Below are 17,678 nucleotides of genomic sequence, written 5' to 3'. Positions count from 1 at the left end.
GAACTATAGGTTGCAGTCCAAGAATGTAACATGGTTTAAAAGCTAAAAGTTTGACTGAGATGTTTACTTAGGACTGTTCTGCATTTTTAAGTAAAAGGTAGCAGGCTTCCTAAATTTTGTTTAAAATAATGAGAAACTTCTGGAATTAATGAGGAAAAATACATTTTTGGGATTTCATTTGTAACAATCTTTGTGGAATTTCCATGTTTTATAACAGTTGGGAGTTTTGGTGAGGTCTTTTGGAATTAAGTAGTCAGCTTCAGTTGTGCTTGGAAAATGAAAATGTAATTTTTCCAAATTTCTTTTATAGACTACTTTCATTTCTTTTCTAAGAATCTCTCTGTAGTTATTAAGCTACACCTCCCAGCCAGTCCATATTTACAGTGGCAATTGCCTCTTTAATGTACAGTGTTTCTTCTTGCCTACAGCCTGTCTCAGCAATTCTGTTCTAAACACTACCTATTTTTCAGCAAACCGCATCATCCTGCCTCCTTCTTTTCCCATTTTTTCCTACTAAGTGTCTTATACTATTATTTCTGTGCCTTCTCAGTCAACTCTTTAGTAACTAGTAAGGTGGAATAATTTCATACTCAATAAACACTGTAACACTACCTCTGCACTATTACTAAGCAGTATTAAAGAAAAGATCTTCTCCAGATACTTCCTAGTACAATTGTGTTTGCCTTATTTCATTTTCTTCAGGTACAAGGCTTTTTTTTACACTGAAACAAGTGTTTCATAATAAGACAAGATTCAGAATTTAAAATTCTTACTACAAGCATCATATTCATAAACTCAGTATTTTGGAGGATTATCAATAACATGAACTGGAGAATTAGGAACTACTAAGATGAGTAGTCATTTTTTTAATAGCAGAATTAGAATTCTTCTGTTTGCCCTGAAACAGCAGATGATTTTAATTATTTTTTAACTTAAAATCTGCAACTTGTCAAGGCTGATGTTTTATTCCAGTTTGCTGGATTTCTGCAAAATGTTTTGTTGCTTGGCAGAAGCATTCCTCTTTTTATCAGATACTTCAGCCAGTTTACTTTAATGCATCTGATAATGTCACTTTGTAAAACCAGACAGACTTCTAAGGGGATCCTTCAGTGGATGCTACCACTTGTGTATTATTTCCTAAATAAAAATATTCCACAAATGTCAGAGTAGGATATAGCAACCGAAATTGGTCAGAAGAGAAACTGAAATGCAAAATTCAAACAATTTTTAAATATTTATAATCTTAGCGTTTTTGTTTTGTTTGTTTCAGTGTTTGTTGTTTTTTTTCCTGTTGGCTTTTCATCAATATTAATATAGAATTAATTCCTATTCGTAATTTACATTTGTGCTACATGTATCAAAGACAAACATTAAGTCAGAAAAATCATTAAATAATGGCTTATTTGTGTGGTGTACCTGGCACAGAAGAAACAAAGACTGTCGCTTTTGTGAAATAATACTGGCTGTACCTATGCTGTCTTCATTTTTGAGGTATGAATTATGAAGTCTTAAAGAACTTTTTAAAATCATAGTTGCATGAGGTTCTGCTACATCAAAAACATTGGCATACTGTTTCCAGCCTCATCTTAACAGAAGTAAGAAGTAATAATATACTTAGTTTAGATAGATTTTAAAATCAAATGGTGTGTCCACATGATTCCTTAACTTTCAGGAGCAAGCTGTTGACAGAGAACATGAGAGGGATGTGTTCCAGCAAGAGATACAGAAGCTGGAACAACAGCTGAAGGTTCCACAAAGGAGTCAGCCTGTCAATGAACATCAAAGTAGGGAGGTAAGACACTTTATGACTTATACTCAGTGAATATATATGACAAAATGACAACTGGCTGTTTGTAGGACAAGAGGAAATGGCCTCAAGTTGCACCAGGTGAGGTTTAAGTTGAATATTAGGAAGGAATTCTCTGCTGAAGGGGATGTGGGGCATTGGAGCAGGCTATCTGGGGAGGTGGTTGGGTCACCATTTCCAGAGGTATTCAAAAGATGTGTGGATGTGGTGCTTAGGGGTGGATTTGGCAGTGCTAGGTTACCGGTTGCACTTGATGATCTTGGGGGTCTTTTCCAACCTAAATGACTTTATGATTCTATGACTGTAACCTATTTTATGGTGTACCTAATCTGCATCCATTTATAAGTCAGGAAAGTATATCTGTAAAGATGAAAGTGCTGGAGGACAGGGCTGAACCTGTTTTGGGATTTATTGGGATTGTTTGTTTTTAATAATAGACATATGGAGACTTCATATCTTTTATATATCTTAATTTAGAAAGTTTATTCTGTTTTCAAAAGCCTGCAGAAACAGTCAGGACTACTTTAGCAATTTAATATGTTCTTAAATTGTTTTGTGACAACATTTTTCATAGCACAGGTGCATGGCTGAAGGAATTGAATTACCAAGGTTGAAGCACATGAGATGTAGTAGTGCTCTCTGTGCACACTTGAAACTCCCCAGCTATGCTGCAAGTTCCTATCTCTGCAACTTCAGTTACTCTTAAATACATTGTTTCTGAGCCACAAGCATGATCTACTGAGATTTAGGGTGCGTTCTTTGGATGCTTTGTCTCCTGTATAAAGTGAAATGATATAATCCATCACATCTGTTCGGTCCTATTTAACAAACCCAGCAGGAAAACAAAATGTCTTTTTCCTTCAGACTAAAGTATAGCAATCCTCTTCAATATTAAGGACCCAGTGAGCTGTAACATGTATCTATGTCACTAACCAACTCCTTATTTCAAATCATTTTGTCATGGATTTTTTAATACTATGATACTCCTCGAAGTAGTAAACAACATCTTCACCTTAGGGTTCAGGATATTCCATCCTTAGATCATAGAATCATAAAATCACAGAATATCCTGAATTAGAAAGGATCCACAAGGATCATTAAGTCCAACTCCTGGTTCCACACAGGACCACCCAAAACCAAACCAAATAGCTGAGAGCGCTGTCCAAACGCTTCTTGAACTCTTGCAGGCTCGGTGCTGTAACTGCTTCCCTAGGGAGCCTGTCCCCGTGCCCGACCACCCTCTGGGTGCAGAATCTTTCCCTCACACCCAGCCTGACCCTCCCCTGTCCCAGCTCCATGCCGTCCCCTCGGGTCCTGTCGCTGTCCCCAGAGAGCAGAGCTCAGCGCCTGCCCCTCCGCTCCCCTCGTGAGGGAGCTGCAGGCCGCCATGAGGCCTCCCCTCAGCCTGCTCTGCGCTGGGCTGAACAAACCAAGGGACCTCAGCCGCTGCTCATACATCTTCCCCTCCAGACCCTTCACCATCTCTGCAGCCCTCCTTTGGACACTCTCTAATAGTTTTATGTCCTTCTCATATTGTGGTGCCCAAGACTGCACACAGTGCTCATGGTGAGGCTGCACCAGCACAGAACAGAGCAGGACAGTCCCCTCCCTCGACCAGCTAGCCGTGCTGTGCCTGATGCACCCAGGGTACAGTTGGCCGTCTTTGCTGCCAGGGCACACTGCTGCCTCATGTTCAACTTCCCATCAAACAGAACCCCCAGATCCCTTTCCATGGGGCTGCTTCTCCAGCCTCTCATCCTCCAGTCTGTGCATTTAGGATTACCCAGGCCCACCTATGGAATCTGGCACTTGCTTTTTTTTAAATTTCATACAATTGGTGATTGCCCAGCCCTTTAATTTGTCAAGCTCTCTCTGCAAGGCCTCTCTCTGCCCTTGAGAGATTTGATGACATCTCCTTATTTAGTATCATCTGCAAACTTAATTAGCGTGCATTTGAGTCTTGCATCCAGACCATTTATAAAAACATAAAAGAGAACTGTCCCTAAAACGGAGCCCTACTAATGATTGGCTGCCAGCATGATGTAACCCCATTTACTATAACCCTTTGAGCCCAACCCATCAGCATATTGTTCACCCATCATATTAGGTATTTATATAGCTGTATGCTGGACATTTTGTCCAGAAGGATACTGTGAGAAATAGTATCAAAAGCTGTGCTGAAATCCAAAAAGATCATGCCTGCTGGTTTTCTTGGTCAACTAGGTGGGTAACCTTGTCACAAAAGCAAATTAAGTTAGTTAAACAGGAGTTTGCCCTCATGAACCCACATTGGTTATGATCAGTGACTGCATTGTCTTTCGAGTGTTTTTCAGTAACTCCCAGAATAATCTCCATAATTTTACTAGGCATTGAAGCGAGACTGACTGACCTGTAGTTACTAGGGTCTTCTTTCTTACCCTGCTTGAAAAGTGGGACAACACATTTGCCAGCTTCTAGTTGACTGGGACTTCTCCAGATTCCCAAGACCACAGAAAAATAATTGAGAAATGTCTTGCAATGACATCAGCCAGCTCTTCGAATACCCTGGGATGAATCACATTGGGCCCTATAGACTTATGTGCATAAGATGTTAGATGTTAGAAATATCTTGATAGTGCACTGCATAAGGATGCCATGCTATTTTGCCTTTTAATGACTAGATGGCATGAAGGCATTGGAAAGACACAGATCTAGAGAGCAGGTGGTATAGCGCAGAACATGTGACTTCTTTGAATATGTATTTGTTGGATATAGCACTACAATATCCTGATTGTGCATTCTGTTTCACCTAAACAGGAGGATTTTCATTACATTAAAAAAAAGGATTTTTTTTCCTCGATAAAAAATGAGTGCTGTTAGTATTGCTAGCAAACCCTCCTAATCTACTACAATATATTTATCTTCTTGCCATATTGTCATTAGGTTGAACAGTTAACCAACCATCTAAAAGAAAAAACAGACAAATGCAGTGAGCTTTTGCTTTCTAAAGAGCAACTTCAGCGAGATGTGCAAGAACGAAATGAAGAAATTGAGAAATTAGAATGCAGAATAAGAGAACTGGAACAAGCCTTAATTATCAGTGCAGACAACTTGCAAAAGGTATTTCTTGGTCTAAAATTACCATGTGTTTACTCCTTTTTTTTTTTTCAAGAACAATAATAAACAAATCCTTTTGATTTGTTTATTATTAAGCAAGTAATGTTACTAAATTTGATTTATTTTTAAAGGTGGAGGAAAGGAAACAATTTGGCACCATTATAGTAAAGGGAGAATTACCTCTTGAAATACAACTACAAGCTGAACGAGAAGCTGTGGACAGAAAGGAGAAGGAGGTAAGATATCTGTGCAATGTTCCACGTTTCCTATGATAATATCAGTCTGATATTTTTGACTGATAGTTTTTGCTTTCTGTTGAGTATAGAGAACTATACAGATAAATTTTTTAAACAGATAAAACGCCTCTTCTGAGCCATGATAATTGTTATCATCTCTGTTAATGCTTATGAGTTATCTAAGCAGAGGGTGTTTCTGGAATCAAAATGCGGCCCAGTGAAGAAAGAGTTCATAGTAATTTCAGCTGATTTTTAATGGGTTTAAAATTTCATTCAGTTTAAAGACTCAGAATGTCACTCAGAACAACACATTCTGTTGTTTCTCCCTACCACACTGGTTTACAGTTAACATTACACTTGAAAATTATGGCATTTAATTTTTCGTATGGCTGTCTATTCCTTTTTTACCATTTGTTTTGGAAACAGGTCACAAACCTTGAAGAACAGCTGGAGCAGTTTCGAGAGGAGCTAGAAAATAAAAATGAAGAAGTTCAGCAATTGCACATGCAACTAGAAATTCAGCGAAAGGAATCCACTACACACTTGCAAGAACTTGAACAAGAAAACAAATTGTTTAAGGTAATAGTGTAACAGGGAAGCCTACGGCATTATATTCTTTTCTCCCCAGAAACAAATTATTAGAAAATGCGAAGATACCATATTTTCTTGTTCTTGAGCATTTTGCAGTTCAGCTTGCAAAATACTAAAAAACTCATAATTAATTCTCATTCCATGCAGTTTGTTCCTCCTGTACCTTACTCATACTAGAATATGCAGAAAATGTTATGTACAGCTATAAATGGTTTGGGGTTGTTTTTGTTTTATTTTGGTTTGGTTTTTGGTAGGATGAAATGGAAATACTGGGACTAGCTATGCAGAAATCTGAGGATGCCACCATAAAGGACCATCATTTAGTGGCTGGGAGACTCACTCACATCATGCAAGAAAAGGAGCAGGAAATAGATCATCTTCATGAACAAATTGCAAAACTGCAACAGCAACTTGAAGGCACAACTGACAACAAAGTACATACTTTTGAAATCTTTTTTCAGAGTCCCATGTTACGTTGCTAGCTTTAATATTAACAATAAATCTCCCTCCCCTCCATCAATCACAGTATCTTCTGTTGCTGCTTTAATATAAAAATGAGAATGCTTCAGTATCCAAAAGTGCTTTAATGCTATTCTCTTTTTCCTCTTCTGTCTCATTTTTTTTACTATGGATACTTTTTACTTGCTTTCTCTTTATTTTTCTCCCTTATTTCTCCTTCAATTTCTGTCTTAAATTCTTCATTCTTTATTCTTCTAATACTTCTGAACATAGTAATATGTAGGTAGCTGAACTGAATTTCATCATTCATTGTATCATCTTCCCTGCAATGACTTACTCACAGTGTTATGTTTCAGTGACACCTGCTGGACCTGTACTTACAGGTGTTTTTAGCAGTTTATTTTTGTAAGTTTATGTAAATACTTTGATGTCATACCAGTGTATGATGACATACATCCAATCCAGTTTGAAATGTGATGGATGTGCAAACAGTGTGCTGTGCTCTATTTAAAATAAATAAATAAATAAGAGCAAGAAAGAAACAGATTCATTCTTAGCTTATTTACTAAGACTTAACACCTGTATTTTTCTTACTTTTTCAATTATATATTTTTATAAAAATAAGCTTCATCTTCTAATGGCTTGCTTCTATTTTATACAGATTTAATGCATTTGATTTTAATGGATATACTGCATATTTTGTGTTGATATAAGTGATAGCAGAAACAGGCCTCCAATCTCAAGTTTTGTAGAAAAAATATTGGCTCTCTTCAGTGGAAAAATTTTGCATTCTTACCATTTTAAACATCAATTTTTTTTAGTCCCCAGGCTTTTTTTCCAATGCCCATATTATAAAGTAAGATAAGAATCAAAGTTCTGCTACCCCTCAGTAGCTGAATGTTTACCAGAACATTTTCAGGGAATTCAATGTGTCTTAGTGAATAGAGCTCTGACTGAGCTGGATAATTTCACCACGTTTTTCCTGTGCTATTTTTACTTGTAATGAACCTCAGTGAATAATGACAAAACTTTGAATTGAATTTAGGAAAGATCATGTTTCAAGAATCTAGAATGATTCTGCTTTATACAATGACCATTACGTTCCTTGTCTAGAGGAAAATACCCAGGATTTAGCTATAATTCATTTTAATGATTGGTTCTCTTCCTGTAGTGTGAAGTTCCATTTTCTTAATTTCATCTTCTTACTCAGTCCTATTTTCCAGGACATTAAATAATTACTGTTGGCTTGATTATGATATCAGCATTAAAAAAGGACTAGATCATCCTTAATTAATCCCTTTCCTAATCCTGTATATATCTTCATGCCACAAAGTGCTTTTCTTTTAATTGCTGTATTTGCCTTATGTGGCCCTTTACACCATTATGTTATGAAGAACAGAAACTGTTACACTCACTGGATTGCAGTCAGCAGGATCACTGCTCTTTTCTTCTGAAAACCAATGCCTTGTTCACATTTTCTTTAGTGGTTTTGAGCTTCCTTCGGTCTCTGGATTTTTAAAAACACATTCTTGGTTTGCAAATTAGCCCTTCTGTTTTATGTGGTTGTTTTTTTCATTTATTCTTAAACACGTTATAACTATTACAAAGTCACTTTATTACATAACTAACTAAACCTAATGAAATGCTGAGAGATAAAGGGAAAAGCACAGCTATTTTAGTAATAAATTTAGTTGTCATCTTTTTTTTTCCTTCATAATATCTGTAAAAAAAAAAACAAAAAAAAACTTTTACTGTTCTTAGCTATTTTAGGTACCATAAGGTATCATAAGTGATTTCATTCTATACTCTCCCTTTCAGAATATTCTTGACACTGTTCCTTCTGCTTTTTTCCTTTCCAGTGTATAAGCACTGTTCATTTCAGATACCTAGACATTCTCTTAATATATCCACTTAATTTCTTAGATTCTTGCTACTTGTAATCTGGTCTGTCTTTATTATGACATTCTAAATGATTTTTCAGTATTCTTCTACGCTCTAATGAGATGTTACTCCCACTGCAATTTAACAAGCAGATTTTTTAACGAATTTTGCAAAACTTATTCTATTGGAATCTGGTAACCGGTTGTATTCAGCATACCTCTGAGTATTATGAATGCTTTCACTTCATTTGATACTTTCACACCTACATATAGAGTTCACAGGCTACTTTATTAATCCTGTGTGAAGATATCTTGATTCTCATAGAGCTTTACAAGAGACATCTCATCACGAAGTTCACTGGTGACATACTTTCTTTTACAAGACATTGCAAATTGTGATTAAACTGTTGCCATGAAGTTCTGGAACTGGATTTTACAGAAAGTTTAATAATTACCCATTACTAATATTTTTATTCTTTATTTTTTCAGGTTCTTGAAGAGCAAAATGAGCATATACGGGAGCTTGAAGCCCAGGTAGAATGTCTGAAAAGTGATCAAGAACGTGTAAAGAAAAAAAATGATGAGGAAATAGAGCAGCTGAACGATGTAATTGACAAGCTTCAGCAGGAACTGGCAAACATTGAACAAAAAATACCTGCAGACAGTGCTGCTTTTCATGAGGATGCTGACAGTCTGAAACATACACTTGAAACAGTTATAGCAGAAAAAGAAGCTTTGGAGAAGCAAGTAGAAAATATTACTGTAGAGGCATCTCGAACAAAGAATGAGCTTGAGAAAACTAAGTTAGAAATGAACCAGCTAAAGCAAGAAATAAACATGTTAAAAAAAGAACATGAAGGAGTAACAGAGAAGTATAAATGTGCACTGATGAAAAGTGACAAGGAAAAAACAGAAGACAGGAGCAATTGGAAAACTGAGAAAGTGGATGAAGGCTCAAGTGAGATGATAGAATTGCCAGATCAAACCCAGCTCAGGTCTTCAGATGAAAATACAAGGGTCACCATTAGCAAGATGGAGGTACAACTGCAGCAGCTTCAGGCATGCATTAAGGAAAAAGATTCAGAACTGTGCCAATCCTACAGTAAAATAAAAGACCTGAAAGAGCAAGGCAGAGCTGAAAGAGAAGCACTTAAAGATAAGATAGTAGAACTAGAGAAAACACTAGTGGAAAAAGTTGCAGCTGCTCTTGTGAGTCAGGTTCAGCTAAATGCAGTTCAAGAGCAAGGGAAATTCATGCAGGAAATTCAGGAAGCTTCAAAACATGTCAAGGAAGCAAGCAAGAATCCCCGAACGGAGGGTTTGAGTAGTATAACTGAAAATGAGATGGAATCAAAATTATCACTATTAACACAGAAGCTTAGTGAGATGGAGGACCAGCTGGCAAAGGTAAATCATAACTTGGAGCTAGAAAAAGAAAATGTAAAAATTTCACAAAAGGAAGCTAAATTGAAAGAAGAAAGACTATTAGAGCTTCAGCAATTACTAGAAGAGGTTCAAGAGAAACACAGAAGAGAGATTCAGAAATACATTAAGCAAGAAGGAACACAGATAAATCTGGTAATTATAAGCAATTTTCTTTTGTCTTGTTTTCACTAAAATCAGTTTTTCTGTATGAACTATAATGAATGAAAAACATCTTAACGAAACTAGCAATAGTTTTCTGCTATGTGGGGTAGATCTTCATTTCTCTGTTATTGCAAAGAAGGGGTTGCAAAGGGGTTGCAAAGAAGAAAAAGATGCTATTTTAAGTGAACTCTATTATCAATTTCCATTTTTCATTAATTGATTTTGAATTTTGATCATGTGTTTTTGTATTCTTACTTTCAATTGACATATAATGGAATGAATTATGGTAAGGAGGTAGAGAGACAAAAATCAAAATGATAAAACCTTCTAGGAGAAGGTTCAGAATGGATAAGGGAGTGATGGCAATTTGTCTGAACATTTTTGTTTATGTACACTTTAATTCTGGTTTACTTTTGCTTGCTTTCCTGCCTTGATTCCAAATATATTTCCCATTGGTAGCTTTTACCAATGTACATTCGTCCTGATTTCCGTTCACTACAGGTTATGTTGCTTCTGAATTTAAAACTTTCACAGTTGTCTGTGCCTGATAGCAGCTTTTAATTAAAAAAAACATGGGCTTGGTTGATGAAACTCCTAAGTTCAAAGAGATCATGAAACCCAGTGCTGGACCAGGAAGGGTTCAAAGACCTTTCATCAAAATGCAGATTGAATGAATGTCGTACTTCTCAATTCAATAATATTATCAGACATCATTTCCCATGGCTGTTGACCTTCCTCCTCATGCTTTCTGGATGGTCTAGCCCATTTCTGCTTGCAGTAAGCTGTAAGAAGATGGTTTTTTTTCTCCCACATATAACCAGTTTGTGGGAGTTAAACTAGGAAAATGATCTTTTGGTATTAATTTTTAGAGGATGTGTTAAGCTAAGTAACATACATTTGTTTTCCCTAAGGGTGTTTTCATTTGTGGCTTTAGTAAATCAATGTGAAAGTGATCAGTGCTTCTTTGTAAGATATTTCTTTTTTAACCATTTTCCATATCTTGTCCTACCATGTAGATAGGAGAACACCTCATGGAAAGTCAGAAAGAAAATGTACTTAGTAATGAACTTGAACTAGAGAAAGTTAAAGAAGAGGCAGCTGCTGCTAAGGAAGAACTGAGCAGTTACAGAGAAGAGGCAGAAAAACTTCAACAACAACTATCTGTAAGAACCAGATTGTTCTATAATGTATTTAAAGCAAATGATTATACAGGATTTATAATAGCGTTTATGCTTGCTGGATTTTCTTAAATCTTTAGCTGAGCATGCCACTAAGAAAAATGATTACTCAGTACCTACTGTCAGTGGAATAGAGCTGATGCTGTAGACCTAAGCAACATTTAATGCCAAGGTAGAGAGTTTTACAAGCCACTATAATGCAACAGTGGACCTAGAGCTGTATTTCTCAGAGATGAGACTTGTTACCGTGTGTCATAGCCACTTCAAAATAGGACTAAACTGAGTTGCAATTTGTATAGATTTCACAATTGTTTAGATTTTGCATATTTCTAGGTATTTCATGACTGCAATTCAGATTCTCCATATTTACAGGTAAAAGAAGCAAGTCTGGTACATCTTCAGGAAGATCTGTGCAAAGTCAAAGAGAAGCTAGTTCAAGTAGAAGAGAAGCTTGCAAATTATGTGAGAAAGGACAAGGAAATGGCAAAAACTGAAAGCAAAAAAGATGCAGAAATAATGTGTGATTTGTTGAGTGGGTCTACTCAGATTAGCAAAAGCGCATCTTCACAGACAGACAAGAACGTGGAGATGAACAGCTATATTGAAACTTCACCAACGCTTGTTAAAAATGCAGAAATTCAAATTGACTTGCAAAGTGGATGCTCTTCAGAAGAGATTGCAGAGATCATAAGAGAATTTAATGAAAAAATTGACCAAATGCAAGAACTCCATGCTGCTGAAATCATGGACATGGAGACAAGGCATATCTCTGAATCTGAAGCATTAAAAAGAGACAAGTTTGTTGCAGTCCAAGTATTAACTGATGAATGTAATGCTTTAAAGGAAGTCATAGAGACTCTGCGAGCTAAAGAGGTGTGTATCCTATTTTATGTTCATTGAACTACCTTGTTTTCTGCTTTTGCTCCTGCTACAGAAATTCCCATTTTAAGTCTAAGTGTGAACCACCATTAATCCTCATTAATATAAAGGCTTTAAGTGTTCTGATGTTTCCATGGCTTAGGGAGAGATTTTGAACCACTTCCTCAGCAACTTAAGTTTGGGAATCTGCTTGACTATCAGATGCTTCTGTGTGCTACTGTCTTGAACGTGGCCTGCTCTGTGAATCAGGGACAAGTGTAGGTCACACTATTGAACACCATCTTTCTAGTCTCCATATTGATTACTTTTGTTGCACGGGAAACTAAAAAGAAACACTCATGTAATTCCATACCCCTGAGAATTAGCACCCTTACTGGGAGTGGGTGTAGGGTGATTCAAGATTTGACTGTTCTCTTTTCTAAATATAGGGTATCCCAATTTCTGGATTAGTGCATTCTCCACCATATCAAGCTAGAGATGGAGGTTCTAGTGGTAAGAAGCTCGTTTTTTTTAGATTTCAGATGGTCACTACTGTAAATTAAATTTTCTTTTTTAGTAGTAAGTTTACTGTTGAAGAGTTTGTGTTGTAAGGAACAAAAGAAACTACTCTCAATATCAAAGCAGAACACTATCACACTTAAAAAAAAAAAATCAGAGCATACCATTTCTTATTGAACTGTTACAGAACAAAAGTGACACAATTGACCCGATTGGAGATGTGTTGAGTCAAGGTATCAGATGCTAATTTTTTTCTTCCAGTTGGAGTTTCTATATTCTTACGTTTTGCAGCATCTCTTCAGCATAGCTTCATCGTGTCTTGATGAATTCAAAGCTACAACTCCCTGGCAATGAGAGATGATGACAAGTACTGGCTGTCAGTCAACAGTAGAAATTATTAATACGATCCTTTTAATAGGCAAAGACTAAGCATATTAAGAAGGGTAATATAGCAGATGCATTTGTGCAAATAAGTTGTTTTCTTTTAAAAGTAAACTAGGATTTTAAAGTTTCACGTTTTGGAGGGGTTTTTAGGCTTTTGTTTGTTGTTTGGTTTGTTGTTTTGTGGTTTTTTTTTTTTTGCTGTCACTGCTTTGAAACTGAAAAAGAAAAACTATGAAACAGGTAGTCTTCAGGCTTAGAATTGACTGCGGTGACATGCAACCTCCTGTTATAACAAAATGAAAAAAAATATTTTTTTGATGTCTGTTCTTCAAAGTTTCACAGTAGTCCTGCTTTAATGTTTTTCTCTCCTTTTATTTTAGACTCCAGTTCAGACTGGAGTCAAGGAATGTATCTTGCTCAGACCCAGGGATCTGACACAATATCAGAAGGAATAGATGAAGGTGAAACTTCAGCGGATTTACTTCCTCAAAAAATTCAGGTAAAATAGAGCTGATCATTTTCACTGTGGAACAAGAGTGATAGTACAAAAAGCTAAGCTTAGTTACTGCTTGATTATTGAGTAGCGAGCCTTTTAGATGATTTGTAAAGTGTTTGCTATTTAAATACATTTTAAAATGTTTAGAAGTAATACACATTTCATTTGATACACAGTGATATACCATTTCATTTAACATGGAATCTTTCTCAGAATTTCATGTTAGATTGTTAAACATGAGCGGTAGCTGTAGACTTGTTCTCAGTTATGAAGATATGAAAAATTTAACTCTTATTATAATTTGTTGTATTTCTTATGTATTAACAATAACGCCGTGATAATCTATTACACAATTATATAGGTTCTATAATTATAGGTGTAGAATAATATCTATATTACGAAAGAAAATTAATTTGTGTATTATAAACAATAAGGATATCGTGCTTTTAATTATATTGGGGGGAGACAAAAAGGTGACCCTTTTTCAACAAATACCTAGCTTAATGGTAATGTCAAAAAATGAATTGGAAAGTTGCCTGGAAGCTATACAGAACTTTGTTCCACTGCTTGTCTAATGTAGAACTGAGTGAGATTTCTGTTATTGATATGAGGAAACATAAGTAGTTTCCTTATACAGATCAATACAGAAAGTACTGGTATTCCAATACGTATGAAATACCATTATTGTTAAAATTGACACCACCTATTTCTTTTCGTATTTATTGTAGGGTTTGCTGAGAGCAGTCCATCATGAAGGTGTACAGGTGCTGTCTCTCACTGAATTTCCATATGGTGAAAGAGAGATGTCACCTCTTAAGCAAGGACCAGATTCTTGGCTTGAAGAAAGGAAAGCTTTTCTAAGCACAATTTCATCTTTGAAAGACCTGATTTCAAAAATGCAGCTTCATAGAGACACTGAGGTACAAACAATATCATGAGGCTTTCTAAATCAAAAATAATTTATAGGAACCTTATGTAAAGCACATTGATAATTCAGCTTTAAACACTGTAAATACATTACTACAAGGCAAGATTTCAGAAATATGCAGTGAAACTGCATGTTGCACTTTCTGTTAATAAGATACACCTTTAATTACAGTTTGCATTTGTTCTTCTGTGCATTGATCGCTTTTGACTGTATAGAACTACCTTTTAAAAATAATTCTATTTTGAAAGCATGTTTCCAGTAACTATTAAAACGATACTGTAGTGAGAAAAAAGAGGAAAAAAAAGTAATTGCTTAAAATATAAACCAAAATTTAATATTAATCAGTAATCAGTAATCAGTTAAGACTTATTGGGACTTGCAAACCTGTAGACTTTTGGTTATATGTTGGTAGCTTGCATCTCTTCTGCATTTTCTTCAACATGCAAATGGGGGGGGGGGGGAGGGATTGCACTGCAGAGATTAACTTGAAATTATTATAAAATTAAATATTCATACACAGTATCTGCCCACTACCGTATAGCTCTGTAAGAGTCTAGAAACAGAAGGTACATACATGCAACATTACGAAAATTAAAATGATAGTGGGATAGTGTGATACAATAACATGTATAATAAATATATGGGGCTAAGTTTTCATTTATAAAAACTAAAGTATTCCCATCTAAAATGCAGGTACAATTTTCATGAAGTTGAGCATTTGTGCATGCAGAAGAAATCAATGTGAGCAATAAATGTATCTATTTGTATGAATGAAAGATATGTAAGAGATGCTCAATATTCCACTGAAAATGCACACTTTGCATAAATGATAACATCTGTTCCTGGTGTAATCTTTCAGTTCTGCTAAATGCTTAAATTGGCATTATATTCTGTTGTAGATTTATGCAAGTTCAGAATCTCCTGAAGGCGACTCAGACTGGCGAGGAGAACTCCTGCGTGCCATTCAACAGGTTTTTGTGAGGGAACAGAATGTTCTTCTTGCTGTGTTTCAAACTGAACTTGCGGAACTTGCGGGCACAAGAGATACAGTGATATTGATGAATCAGTTAGAGCACAGACTACAAGAGCAGGTGACTAAAGTATTTTTATGTTAAGATTTGTTTATGTCTGTTAGTTCTTGAATTTTTAATGTATATATCACTGAAAAATATATGTATAATAGTAGCTGTGACATCAAATGGGTGAAAAAAAGTATGTCTTGTAGAAAGAAGAGAATTCTTTACAAAGAAAAGTTTTTGGATACACAAGCTATAGAAAAAAGTACAACCTTCACAGATAAATTTGAATTAAAAATAGTTGTCCTGAACGTGATTTCATTAAATTAATTATGTTATACTGTGTGAGAGAAAAGGTAGCTTATATATATGAGGAAAGTTATAAGAAGAGTAAGATATAAGGTTGCTGTGGGGCGGAGAGAGGTCGTTTACCTTCTTTGGGACATGGAAGGATTAGTGAGGAAAATCATAATTTGCCAAAAAACTGATAGCTCTTCTGATTCTATTATTTTGATGCCTAGAAGAGTAATAAATAAATAAATAATTTTCAAAAGATAATTCTTTCTAGTGTTGTAATACTGTGTTAATCATGACTTAATTGAAAATGTTTTGAATATATATGCACTGTGAATATATCATTAAATTTTATACCCACACCATAGATATTCTAACAAAATCTGGAGTTCTACTTTCAAGTATGTTTTCAATCCTCCTAGGCTACTAATCAGAGAGCAGCAATGGACTGTCTTCAGCATGCCGACAGAAGAAGTTTGCTAATGGAGATTCAAGTATTGCATGCTCAGATGAACACTATGAAAAGTAATCCAAAGAGAGAACAAGAAATTGATACAAAAAGCCAAGGTGATTTATATGGTAATTTATGTCGATTTCTACATGTTTCCTTGCCAGTACTCATATAGTTTAAGGTGGAGAACTGTTGACATTTTTGCTCTCTGATTTTGATGCTCAACTTATATTCTGAGTATGCTTACTTCTCATCTTTTTCAGTCTAATCGGAGTAATCTTCAAAAAATAAAATATAGTGTGTGTTGTTAGGACTTGTATCAAATTAAAAGTGACATGAAGTAATTTCAATTGCTATAAAAATCGAGTTTGTATTTTAAAGTTATTTTCTGTGCTTCAGTGTTTAGGTTCAACAGCTTGGAAATTATGAAAGTCGGATAGTCAATGATAATGAGTAAATTCAGAAGCAGTTAGAATGGGCAACAAAATGTTCAGAGAACAAATATATTTTAAACTTAGTCTGAAAATGCTTTCAGTGTTCTGTCACAAATATTTGGTCAAAAATATACATACATACCTAACTTTGTGTTGGTCATAATCAAAACAATAAATAGTGATATGGTTGTGCATGCAGTTTTTAAATAAGTTTAACAGTTGAAGTGATTTCTTGGAAAGTATGAAATGTATTCCAGTGAAATGATATGGTTTTTTCACCCCACTATTCACCCCTTTCACCCCACTATTGGAAGAATTTTATTTTTTTTAATATCACTGCTAGTGGTAGCTTTGTGGTCGTTCTTTGTGCTAAGGGAATCTTGACCCAAATGAGTGGTGATGTTTGATACTAGACTGATTTCCTTGTTAATGATGCTCCCATTAGAAATGCTGGAGTATAACATGCAGCAGAAGCAGTCACAAATACTTGAAATGCAAGTGGAGCTCCGGAGTGTGAAGGACAGAGCAGCTGAGCTTCAGGAACAGCTGAATTCAGAGAGAATGATGGGTGCTGAGCTGAAGAATGAACTTGCACAAGCCAAACTAGAGCTTGAAACAACCCTGAAAGCACAGCACAAGCACTTCAAGGACCTAGAAACCATCAGGTATGGCTTTCAGTGTCAGCCTTTCAGTGCTGACAGTGAAGATGATATTTGTCTGTTGTCACCCCAAGTCATAATAATGATTTTATTAAGGAAGTTGATCTCATGTAATGTAACTGCATCTCAGTTTTTCTGTAGAGCATGCCTAACAGAAAATAGACTTCTGTTCCATTGGACAAAGAAGAAAAATTCTATAGATTAACATGATCTGATTCATAGTTTGATTCAATGACTTCTTAATATTTTTTTTATTATTTTGACACGTTACACTGCTGTATACAAACTAATAAGTGCACCATAGCACCATATTTATTAAAGTTTTTTTTTTGCTTCTAAAATGGAACATGGAGACAAAATTGCAGAGTCGAGATGACTTAGCAAGTACTTTAATATGAAATTCATACGACTTGAAATGTTACTTTGTTATGGCCAACAGCAGAGGTACCAGGCAAAATATTTGGCACCCAGGAAAGCTATTACTATTAAAGTCTTCAGTACATTGGTGTGCCTGTATACAGTATTTTAACATTCAGGTCAGTAATAACCAATTAAGAGAAAGTTCAAATTTATGTTGCCTTATAGATTGCCTTCTAACCGTTACTGGCCATCAGGAGCAAGGTTCTTTTGCCTTTTTTTATTGTTTTGAAAATAAAAAATTGCTAATTTGCAGAAAAGTGCAAATTCGGGGCATAGATTCACCCAACCCCCAAAAAGAAAAATCCTTTGAGATATGTGGCAGCAAGATGTTGGTTTGCATCCTTTCAAATTTTGGCCAATGGTTGGATTAAGTTGAACACTAGCT

At 35.6% G+C, this 17,678-nt stretch overlaps 1 protein-coding gene across 12 annotated transcripts in view; it reads left to right on the top strand.

The window, feature by feature from the left end:
- Nucleotides 1-17,678, top strand: part of AKAP9 (A-kinase anchoring protein 9) — a 110,203-nt gene that overhangs the window by 80,865 nt on the left and 11,660 nt on the right. For 9 of the 12 annotated variants that reach the window (XM_083826935.1, XM_083826938.1, XM_083826936.1 and 6 more), the window contains 14 exons: nt 1,673-1,792; nt 4,730-4,906; nt 5,035-5,139; nt 5,566-5,718; nt 5,985-6,164; nt 8,559-9,647; nt 10,673-10,819; nt 11,207-11,707; nt 12,142-12,205; nt 12,976-13,094; nt 13,820-14,011; nt 14,919-15,110; nt 15,752-15,908; nt 16,660-16,879. In XM_083826935.1, coding sequence (XP_083683061.1) covers nt 1,673-1,792; nt 4,730-4,906; nt 5,035-5,139; nt 5,566-5,718; nt 5,985-6,164; nt 8,559-9,647; nt 10,673-10,819; nt 11,207-11,707; nt 12,142-12,205; nt 12,976-13,094; nt 13,820-14,011; nt 14,919-15,110; nt 15,752-15,908; nt 16,660-16,879 — 3,416 coding nt within the window. The remainder of the gene's footprint in view (nt 1-1,672; nt 1,793-4,729; nt 4,907-5,034; nt 5,140-5,565; nt 5,719-5,984; nt 6,165-8,558; nt 9,648-10,672; nt 10,820-11,206; nt 11,708-12,141; nt 12,206-12,975; nt 13,095-13,819; nt 14,012-14,918; nt 15,111-15,751; nt 15,909-16,659; nt 16,880-17,678) is intronic. The other 3 variants (XM_083826942.1, XM_083826944.1, XM_083826940.1) reach the window with 1 other exon arrangement.

The sequence above is a fragment of the Anser anser genome (genome assembly GCF_964211835.1).
Source record: "Anser anser genome assembly, chromosome: 2".
NCBI classification, from domain to species: Eukaryota; Metazoa; Chordata; class Aves; order Anseriformes; family Anatidae; genus Anser; species Anser anser.
Note: the sequence above shows the minus strand (reverse complement) of the source record. Positions and strands in the feature narration are given on the sequence as shown.